Source organism: Lactuca serriola, chromosome 5 (genome assembly GCF_051521515.1).
Source record: "Lactuca serriola cultivar US96UC23 chromosome 5, Lser_US96UC23_V15, whole genome shotgun sequence".
Classification (NCBI taxonomy): domain Eukaryota; kingdom Viridiplantae; phylum Streptophyta; class Magnoliopsida; order Asterales; family Asteraceae; genus Lactuca; species Lactuca serriola.
Window position 1 is genome coordinate 280087379 of NC_136412.1, and position 11742 is coordinate 280099120.

General features: G+C 36.0%; 1 protein-coding gene and 1 pseudogene across 1 annotated transcript; one reads left to right on the forward strand and one right to left on the reverse strand.

Annotated features, from left to right (window-relative positions):
- Positions 1–653: 653 nt before the first annotated feature.
- LOC145054433 (heat shock 70 kDa protein 15-like) lies at positions 654–4655 on the reverse strand. The gene is made up of 10 exons (XM_079002632.1): positions 4499–4655; positions 2881–4082; positions 2572–2799; positions 2379–2474; positions 2111–2296; positions 1836–2030; positions 1570–1716; positions 1340–1489; positions 1119–1249; positions 654–1024 (listed from the first exon to the last, which is right to left on the reverse strand). Exons 2-10 carry the CDS (start codon positions 4048–4050, stop codon positions 841–843), a joined length of 2487 nt encoding a protein of 828 aa, XP_078858758.1. The 5' UTR covers positions 4051–4082; positions 4499–4655; the 3' UTR covers positions 654–840.
- A 4557-nt stretch (positions 4656–9212) lies between these two features.
- Positions 9213–11400, forward strand: LOC145054434 (pectinesterase pseudogene; annotated as a pseudogene).
- The last annotated feature ends 342 nt before the right edge of the window (positions 11401–11742 follow it).

Consider the following 11742-nt stretch of genomic DNA (forward strand, 5'->3'; position numbering starts at 1 on the left):
TTTAGAGCAAAGAAATAGGTGCAAATCTACATGTCTATGACTAAATGAGAGCAAAACATTAGGTGCAAGACATAAAAGGAGCATCTTAGACTCTTCAAGTGATGAGTTACAGCTTGCCGACACATACTACCAGCTAGCAACCATTTTTGTCAAACATGCCTTAGGTTAATAGTTTTATATTAGACAAATTAGGATAATAGTTAAAATTTATGCATTATCCAGTACCCTAACAACCCACATTTTATTGAATTTGAATTTGGTAGGAAGGATGGTTCAAACATAAAGTGGTAACGTTACGCCATTAAGAAGAAAAAAGGGGAAGCGTGTTGGAAGGGAGCAGTTTCAAACGGAACCCCTCATCAAACCACCGGGATTGTAGGCACAGCATATCGTTCAAATACTTGCCTAAAAAAATTGACTAAATATATATACAATTGCAAAAGTTGGTTATATTTGATGCCAAAGTAATCAAAACCATAATTTTTTGAACTCTAAGCAACTCTATTGATCAAATATGTAAAAAACAATAATGGATTTATGTGTACAGTTACAAAACTTGTATATCCCTTGAATCAATCATATTATAGTATTAGCATTTTAGCACGATACGTATATATCACAAATGAATCCGAAAACACCACAAGTCCTGCTCATGAAGATAAAAGGCCCCTGGCAAATAATTTCGTAACAATATGGATCTAACAAAATAGACCAAAATCTATATATTCATATCATTATACAAATCAAAATAATAAAACAAGTACTCGTGTCCCTTGATAAAAAACACACAATCGATAAAAGAAAAAAAACAAGAAAAAACCAAAAACCTTATGGCCTTCCTCATGCAGCAGCCTCAGGCTTCTCCATTTCCATGGCATCAGAATTGTCATTGCTGTCTGCTGCTTTTGGGTTTGGATTCTCTGAACCAGCCTGCTGTTCAGGTGCAGGTGAGTGTGGTGCCTCTGGTGGTGTGGCTGCCTTTGGTGGGGCCGGCTTTGGTTTCGACATTATCGGCCTACATGCCCTGTAGACACATATAAAAATTAAAACCAATGTTTTCTTTCTATATTTTATTTGACAAAAAAAAATAAAAAAGTGGAATGTCTTATATATTATACCTGTCGATTGCCTCTGCTTTCCTTCTAATATCAGATGACAGAAGAACTGGATCAGCATGTTTTGGAAGTGACCCCTGCTGTTGTGTCTTCTCTCTCAACCAGTTTTCTGCTTCTGAGCATTCATTCAACACCTGGAGAGGGTATATGTACATACATATACATAAGTCAGAATTAAAATAAAAAATTATGTTATAGAGAAATAGGGATTTTACGATTATAACCTTTTGTTTGTCATTCAAGTCGATATGTTCATATTTTGGATCACCGGATGCTGCAGCCTGTCTGTAAGAGGTAATAACACTGACCAGATGGTCTACAAAAGATCCTCTTTCTGTGTGCTCCTTGTAACGTTGTTCAATGGGATCACCTATCTGAAAATTTATTTCTGCATATTAAATATCGGAAACAGATAGATAAATAACCAAAAAAAAAAATAATGTGAAAAGATAACCTTTTTGAGTTCTTCAAGTTTGGCAACATACACGCCTTTAGTTTCGTCTTCACCATCTTCATACAACCAATCTTCAGTTTCTTGAAGCTTACCAATTAATGCTTCTTTATCTGACTCCGTAACAAATTCTTGCAATTTATCATATAGCTGGGAAGAAATATATAAAAAAAAGGTGTTATGATTTGGCGTGTCCGAATACAGATATAGATAGTATTAAGAAGAAACTTATATTAATTAATTAATTAATTAATTAATTAATTAATTACCTTGTTCCTCATTTCATAAACATAGGATTCCACAGCATTCTTTTTGTCCTTGGTTTCTTCCATGACTCGGTCCTGTAATGCCATTTCAAATTCTTTTTCCACTGCTTTTTGCATATCTGCTGGTAGCATTGCTCCATAAACCACCTCAGAAACAGGTATGTTTGACTTTTTGACCTTCTTCTTTGGAGCCTCCACCTGTATAACAACATAACAAATCTTACTATATCTATATTTTAAACTATAAACCCACACATGTTGTATTATATTATACCAACCTTAGTATCAGTCTCCATCTGAACAGGTTTATCTCCAGTTTCTGTAGCACCATTTTCAGCCACATTGGCATCCTGCATATTTACATCTGTTTCATTACCAGATGCCACATCAGCTGGAGCCTTATCTGTATCCATCTTTGTTGCTTCTTTTGTCACTGGAATATCAACCTCCTCTTCTTCAATAAGCTGGAATCACAAAAAGAAATTAAAAATACAATCTTCATGCTAACTATCAAGATTTGAAGGATATGGAGCTCCAAAGACCCACCTGTGCAGACTCCACAGACACTATTCCATGCAAATTCAAACGGGCTTTCACCTTCACCTTGGCACGTTCACCTTTTGTTGCTTGGAAGGGACCAATCTGGACACCATTGAATTTGTGAATTTGTCAATGTAAAAGTTAAAAAGCAATTCAGCATAATTCTATTAAACTATTTGAATTTGTGAGAAATGTTTACCGTATAGGTACTGATCTTTGCTGGTGCCTGCAATTCGCTGACATCAGCATACTGCACATCTACTGTGAAAGTTCCAGTCCTGTAAAAAGTCAAAGCTTTGACACTTGGAATTGGATTTCCCTTGGGGAAAACAATTGTGCTTTGTTGATTCTCCACATTTCCATTCTGAGATTCTTGGGAAGAACCTTGCCATGTCAATGCAATTGAAAAAGGGAAGCTTTCTTGGACCTTCAGACCAAATAAACAAAATCCAAATTAGGGTTTAATACAGTACAAGTTAAGACAAAAGTTGGGTCATGTAGATCATACCTGGAATTCTTTAACTTTAAATGTAGGACTGAGAATAGCACATTCCAAAGCACAACCTTTAGAGACACATTCACTGGCGTTCATTGTACGCCTCGGCTCCTTCCCAAAGAATTCTGTCAGAATCTTGATGACAGCTGGCACCCTTGAACCCGACCCAACAACCTCCACAGCATAAATATTATCAACTGTGAGTTTAGCCTCTAAAAGAGCCTTCTCAAGAGGCTTCTTTACACGTTCCAATATGGGAGCACTAATTTGTTCAAATTCATCTCTTTTTATAAACCCTCTAACATCCTTGTCATCCATCAAACACTCTATGTTCATAGGTGCCTCTGGATTTGCACTGAGGACCTTCTTTAGCTTCTCACAAGCAGCCCGAAGTCTAAGGCAAGCTCTTGCATTCTGGAGCACATCGATTTTGTACTCTGTCTTGAACTTCTCAGCAAAGTGATGGAACAAAACCTCATCAAAATCCCTCCCTCCTAGGCTCCGGTCAAAAGAATGAGCCAATACCTTGAGTTCACCTTTCTTGAAACCTGCTATGCATACCTGCATGCTAGCATGTCCAATGTCAATGAAGGCTACATTGAGCTGCTCATTTTCAGGTAAGTCAGTTTTGTATATTCCATAAGCTAAAGCAGTGGCTGTTGTCTCATGCATCAACCGTAGAGGATGCAAACCGGCTATAGTAGCTGCATCCATTACAGCTCTTCTTTGAAGATCAGTGAAGTAGATAGGTACCCCAATACAGCAATCCACAACTGCTGCATTCAAATTCTTTTCAGCTATTGTCTTCATGTTTGAGAAAACCATTCCCATAACTTGTGTTGGGGTGAATGACTTTGTTTCACCAAGATACCTTGCATTGATCAATGGGAAACCATCGGGTCCTTCTGTTACAGAAAAGGGCAAAGCCTTGAGATCTTGTTGCAATTCAGGATCAGAAAATGGACGCCCTATCAGCCGCTTAATCTGGGAGATGGTGTTCTTTGGGTTCATCATACTGGTTGCAGCGCCAGCTGTCCCTAAGAAACGTTGCTTTTCACCAAAACACACAAGAGCAGGAGTCTCACGTTTTGACTCATCATTAAGAACAACATCAATTCCCCTTTGTCTGGCAACTGCCACAACACAACTCTCGTTCCCAAGATCAAATCCAACCACGCTCATCTTTGCTGCAAGTGTACCTTTTAGAAATGTAACTGCACATTCATATCAGAATCAGGACAGTTTTTTATGGTTGATCCTAAATGAAAATCAAACTGCTTTGAAATAGTATTTGTACAAACAAGGAATAGTAACTCTTTCAGTTCTAAGAAACTAATACGACGCCTTATACACAATCAACATTGGCCTGATTCAGTCAATAGCCCTAAGCAATACATCAGATACAACGACAACATCCACCAATTTAGAAACGAAAGTGGATCTTTGTTTGTACTCTACACTAATAATTAACCACAAAAACCTGCTAACTATGTAGGATTTGAAAATGGATGAAATCGTCTTAATTAGATCAAAAAGTAAATCAAACACAACTAACAGCATACTAGATTGAATCTAACAATATAATGGTAATGAAATCGGATCTGATAAAGTAGAGAAAAAGAGATCGCACCTCGGGAAGACGGAGATCAAGTAGGGCAGCAGCGTGGGAGAAGAAAAACCTTCTGGAATTCTCCAAATGCTTTGGTAAAGCCTCTGGGGTGGACAGATGGGGGCCGAGAGCGAGGGGTTTTTGAGGAATTTTTCAGAATATTAAGAAATGCGAAGTGGTCGTTCATAAACATGTGTGTCCCGAAATCAGCTTCTAGAAAGATCTTATGCGTTTGGGCCTTTCCGGATACATAAATCTGGTATCATACTTGGCCCATATATTAAATTGTCTTTGCTTTTATTGCCCAGAATAGCCCATTAAATTTAAATGCTACACGAAATATAGTATCCATGCATTTTATGTTGGATTTCATTCTATTTGTACATTCTTTTTATAATTTATTATTTTACTTAATTTTAATTTATTTTATATAATATATCTTTTGCAATGTAATATTTTTTATAGTTACTTAGGAAATGATGAGAATCGACTCTTTTGACTTTAAAGTTTTCAGTTTTACACATTTCGAACTATTCTCTATAGATGCTTGTTAAAAGCACATGTACCGTTTTACCTGCCCCTCAATTTTCTTTCTATGAAAAAATGAATTAAATGATTTGAATCTTTATAAAAGTTACAATGAAGCACATATGATAATCAAGTGAAACACGCATTGAAATTCGTGCAAATGGGAAATGAAAGTCACCAAGCTTTCCATTTTTACTCATTAATGACATTGTTACCTAATTAGCTTGTATTTTTAATATGGAGTTCATATATATTTTAAATTAGTATTTATGTAAACTACTTGAACATCGAAACTTTTCAATAATTGTATTTATTTATTACTTAGTGTTTGTCGTTTGAAGTTATTCATTTGGTGTTTGTAATGATTAAATTAAAGTTTCCATTCATTATTTTGGCAAATTACTTTGTAATTTGTAAAAGGTTAATGGTTAGTTTTTTGATTTTTTATAGTTAGTTATTTTGTAACGATAAATTAACAACCTATTTTTGATTATTTATCATAAATTAATTATAAGTTTTGTAAATTTTCCGATTAATGTTTTTCATTTATTTTTACACACTATTATTATAATATTTCAAAATTTGTATAAGTTTTATATAGACATTTAATATTATTATATCTAATTTGGAAAATAAAATATCAATAGTCTTATAGTTTTTTTATATGTATTAATTTGATTACAAGGTTAAATGAAACTACTTAAAACCGAAAAACATATAAATCAACATTATCGTTACTCAAATATTTGTTAAATCAAAATTTATAATTATTAAAGAAAAGATAAACTGTATCCTTGCATATAAACTCTAAACCTCAAAAGATAAACCCTAAACATTAAACTCTAACCCGTAAACCTTAATTTCTAAACCCTAAACCATGATCTAGAAACATCAAACCTAAACCTTAAACCATAATCGTCGAAACAAAAATTTTCATCGGGATATAATTACATGTTGCTGACCTGTTACACATGTAAAACTAGCTATCACCCACAAATTAATATAATGATGACCACATCACATCCACAAACTCATATCTTTATGAAACTAACTACCGAAAAGAAACTAAGTAGTGCCTCAGTTGTTAGTATTGCCGCAATGATGCCCTCTCCCCCTTAAAGTGCATTTGGCCTAACGGTATTAGAAGTTGACAAATATTTGCTCATCAACAATTGGTTGGGGGTTAAAGTAAAAATACCAGTATTGTCGCAACAGGACCCCCTCCCCCTTAAATTGCTTTTGGCCTAACGATATTAAAAGATGACAGATAATTGCTCCTTAGCAAAAAGATGTAAATTTAGGAGTATAGTAGTGTATGCATGTGTAGACTGTTCTAATATAAAATAAATAAATAAATAAAAACAAAGGTACCCCCTGACGACAATACAACTAATCAACGAAGGACACTACTCAATGAAAAGATTCATCAGTCATCTGTTCGTACACATTTGTAAAGAATCCTAACACTTCATTTTTTCTTACTTATTTATTTTTTGCTAGCATAACTTTTATTGATAATTGTTTTTATGTAGTAAACTATTTACACAAAAGAGCTAATCGCCTTTACAAACTGTTTCTGAAAAAACTATTCGCACCCGTCGTTTGGCGCGGATAAACGGCTAGTATATATATATATATATATATATATATATATATATATATATATATATATATATTGGAAAAACATGTTTTTTTTGTAAATATTAGTATTTATAGATTATAGATTTAAAGGTTTTTTTTTAAGGCGGGATCACATCCTTTTCCCCGCTAAAAACTCAATCATATTCCAGCTTCTAGGGGTAGTTTGAGATTATTTTTGAACATCAAAAGTCTTTTTTGTAGAATGAACTTTTATAAAAGGACTTTTTGCAAAAGAAGCTTTTTAAAATGTGTTTGGATTAATAAAATGACTTTTGTGTTAACTTTTACATGTAAAGCCACAAAAAGTCAGTTTTTTATAACTTTTTGAAAACATTTATTTTCCTCTATGCAAAAGTCATTTTCAAAAGGATTTTTCTATTACCCAAACACCTTTTGTTTATTTTTTGACTTTTTGGAAAAGTTAGAAGCCAAAAGTTATTCCAAAAGCAACCCCAAACACCCCCTAATCTAAGATTGACTTGGTATTATACCTTTTCCACTCTTTCTCTATAGAATCAACTGCAATTTGTTTTCTTTTATAAACAAACACCCATTCGACTGGTAATACCCACAAGGGAGAGAAAAATGGATTGTAAGAGAAAGAAAAAAGAAAGAAAGGTGAGCGATCGATAAAGGGAAGAAATCGAGTGGGGCTGTTGTAGGGAGAGATAAATGCACAGAGGAGATACCAAGATTATAGAAAACATAAAAAGAGAGGAGAGAAAAGAAAACCATCACACCCTCTGCAATATAAGAGATTTGTCCTTTGTACATCATATCTCAGTTTCTCATTTAACACGCATGATTTATGTTTCCCTTACTTCAAGTCTGATTTTTTATGTTTGTTTTTTATTCTCCTTTTGTACCCCTCTCATACATTTCCGTGTATTTTGTTCTATATGAGATCATGAGTTCGGATTTTAAAAAAAAATACTGGATCAACAAAAATTCCAATATATCGGGATTACTTAGAGGTTAGACAACAAGGAAGTTTAGGCGGGGATGCCTATGGTTGTGGTAGCATATTGTTGCAGGTATAAATGTTTATTTTTACTTTTATTCCATTAAATCAAATAAATTTCAAATCCCCAACTTTGTATTTAGCAACGTTCTTTATGTCAATAAAAGATATTTTTTTTATAGTAAATACTTTCTTATTTTCAATTTTAATAGCAATGTATTTTATTTTAGTTCATTTTTTTTATCATTACCGTTAACCGTTATTAGCTACAAATCTTCTTGCTTAATATTGTTCTCTGTTGCTTGGATCTTTAGTTTCTTTTGTTTTTCTTGTAGCTGGTTGTATGCTTTGTTTCCATCTTCCCGCTATTAAAGTCTTAACCGTTTAAAAAAACTTATATGCTACTTCTGCCCTATTTTTTGTAATAAAGTGTTTGACCTTGATAATAAAACTTATAACTCGATGGTTAATTTGAGAGTGTGATGTTACAAGTTGCATAGATTCTATATGCTCAATGTTTCATGTGCCAAGTTACAAAACTATATGAGTGAGTGAGGAATCTTCAATTGTTTTGGTGTGGATATAATAATTCAGTCTTGGTTTTGCTACTCTATACATTCCGACTCTTGAGTGGTATTTGTATATTTAAGCACGATCATTAAGGGGTTGGCTAAAAAGACACCCCATATTGCAATATAAACACTCTAATTAATTTTTTAAATATTTTTATTGGATGAAATTGCATTGCTTTTTGAAAAAGCTGATTATAAAGCAGTTAATTATTTGTTGACTTTTTAAAAAGTGGTCAATGAAATGAGGTTAGCTAAAAAGACACCCTATTTTACCATTTAGCGAGATTGTTTTGAAATGGGCCATACTCTTATAGTAATAGTAATAGAACCCGGTTATTTTCTAGAGGCCGGAACACATACCCATACAGCTAAAATCCCGGTTTTCATGTCGGGAATCGGGTTACTTAAATATAACATATATCCCGGGTTTTAGAGTTGAACCGAGTCATATAGCTTTTCCTTATATAAATTCCGGTTCTTTCATAATAAATCCAGGTTTTTCCAAAAATCGGGTCCTATAACATGTTTTGTAGTGGTGAGGTAAGGCGCAGAGGTGATTGTGGTGGTCTGTATAGGGTGATGGTTGTGGTGAGAGCTAGTGATCGGCGGCGTATAGGGTGAATGGGTGATGTTGGTGGTGAGAGGCGGCGTATAGGATGAAGGGGGTGGTGCTGATGAGCTTCGGTGTACAGGTTGATGGTGTGGTGGTGTCGTGGTGAGAGGCTTCGCTTCCAGCTAGAAAAACAAAGAAGAGAGTAGGCTCTGATGGTGTCTGGAACAGATAAAGATAAAGGAAGAAGAGTGTAGGTGCTGATATAAAGGCAAATAGGTGTCGAAAGAAGCGTTTTTTCAACTATTATCTTGTGGTTAATAACTGCTAAAACATTGGGTGGTGAATTTATGGAACCAAATCAACGACACCAAGAAAAAAAAACAAGCCATGCATCCAAAATCTAAATTATAGGATTACCGTCAATTGGTTGTTTATATATTACCATCCCACCCCAAAACATCCCTCCAAATATTTCAGTTTCCTTCTATATCTCATTTCTTTCCTTAATCGATAATATTAAGGAGAGAAGGAAAATCACAGGTATGGGAGATGAAACGCAATAGCTAATTTTTCTTTCTTAATATATATATATAGCTAGGTATCAGATTATATAATTATGGCTAATAAGATCGTCATCTCCATCCTATCCTTGGTCTTGGTTGTCGCTGCCGTCCTAGGCGTGGTTGCCGTCATCAAAAGCAGCGGAAGCAAATCCGATAAAGATCTTTCGACCAGCAACAAGGCAGCCGACAGCGTTTGCAAACCAACCGAGTATAAAGAGGCTTGCAAGAAAGTAGCGGTGGAAGTGGCCAAGAACTCCTCCGCCACCCACGAGGACTACATCATTGCAACCATTCGTGCAACCGCTGATGAATTACAAAAAGCCCTTAAAAAAGCCTCCACTGCCAAGGATGATTTGGATGATGACGATAAAAAGGATTCCCCCTCCCATCGTGACCTTGAGACATGTGAGAAAATGTTAGGATATGCCAAAGATGAGCTTCAACAGGTTCTTAAGGTTGTCTCTGAGACTGAAGCAGTCTCTCTGGCCCAACAGATCGATCCAATCCTTGTTTGGTTGACGGCCGTTCGTGCATACCAGACGACATGTGTTGAAGAGATCAGGGACGAAAAACTCAAAAAGGACATGCAAGAAGGTCTGGAAACGTCCAATGAGCTTACTTATAATGCACAAAAGATTGTGTACAATGTTCTTGATATCCTTAAGGATATCGGAGTTGACTTGGGTGAATTGGGTGACTTGCAGCTCCCTCCCACCGGATCACGTAGGCTTCTTGATGAACTCCATGAGATTGAGCATTATGGCTTTCCATCGTGGGTCTCTACCAACGATCGTAAGCTTCTCGGATCCAAGAAGGGCGGAGGTGGTAAGCTCAAACCAAAAGGCCAAGCGATCTTCAAAACTCCCCCGCCTCCTCCTCTTCCTCCGACTGTCACGCCTAACGCAATTGTCGCTCAAGATGGAAGCGGAAAATTTAAAAGCATCAAACAAGCTCTAGCTGCTTATCCTCCAAATCATCAAGGAAGATATATAATCTATGTTAAGGCCGGTGTGTACAACGAAGGTCAAATCATTGTAGGAAAGACACAGAATAACGTCTACATGTACGGAGATGGTCGCACCAAAACCATCATCACCGGAACCCTAAACTTTGGAATTCAAAAAATTTCAACCTCCCAAACTGCAACTGTAGTTGCCTTAGGAGAAAGGTTCATGGCTAGGGCTATATGCTTTAGAAACACAATCGGACCAGCAGGACACCAAGCTGTTGCATTTCGATCTCAGTCCCCTCACACTGTTATGGTCGATTGCAGCTTCGAGGGTTACCAGGACACCTTGTATTACCACGCCCATGACCAGTTCTACAAGAATTGTGCCATATCCGGAACTGTGGACTTCATCTTTGGGTTTGGACGGGCTTATATCCAAGACTCGGAAATCTTCGTTCGAAAACCAGACAAAAATCAGGCAAGCATGGTAACAGCTGATGGAAGGACGAAATTTGAAGAAGCGGGTGGTGTGGTGCTTCATAATTGCAAGATCATGCCAGCTCCGGAGTTGGCTCCGGTGAAGGGACAATATGCCTCGTACCTAGGACGACCATGGAAAGCATCGGCAACGTCTGTGATAATGCAATGTGACATAGGAGATCTAATCAAACCAGAAGGTTGGACGGTGTGGGAATCACCTGAGGGGAAGAACAACCACATGTCATGTATGTTTAGGGAGTTTGGCAACAGGGGACCAGGTTCCAACATGGCAGGTAGGGTAAAGTGGAAGGGGTTTCAACCAATCAAAAGCCAAAAGGAAGCATTGGGTTTTACAGCTGGCACATTCATGATGGCAGGAGCTTGGTTACCTCAGTATGGTGTAAAAGCTAATCTTGGGCTATAATAGTATTTATTTTTCTCTTCCATTTGGTAGCAAGGCAGGCATGTAAACATCACTTTATTTTTAAACCTATAAATATAATCAAATCTATTAGGTATCCCAATAGTTACATTTTGGATCAACGTTATATGATAACTCAAATCATATAACTTTTAACTTGAATGTTCCTAGGGGTGAGCCTACGTATTCATCATAATTGTATGGTATTGCAATCATTGATTCTAAGAGTGTTGAAACCAACCGGTTACACTTCTTTAAATCTTAAATAAATAGGTTAGTCCTCAATTTTACTCAAAAATGTTCAGTTATGAACAAAGTCAATTTTTTTTTTGTTCTTTCTATTTCACTTATGCTAGTGTAGAGTGTGCTTTTAGAAAATTGTAGGGCTAAGAAAAGTGGCAACGAACGGTTTCGAACCTGGGCCACTGGTTTTCGCATAAACGACTTCAACCACTAAGCTGGACACAATTTTGTGATGTTAATGATGAGCTATTTTATATATCAATGATTGAAATAAGGAAAAGAACAAAAATCGAACCTAGATATAAAAGCATTGCCTTTCAAATTAGGCTAATTTAGGTATTATAATATCCTACA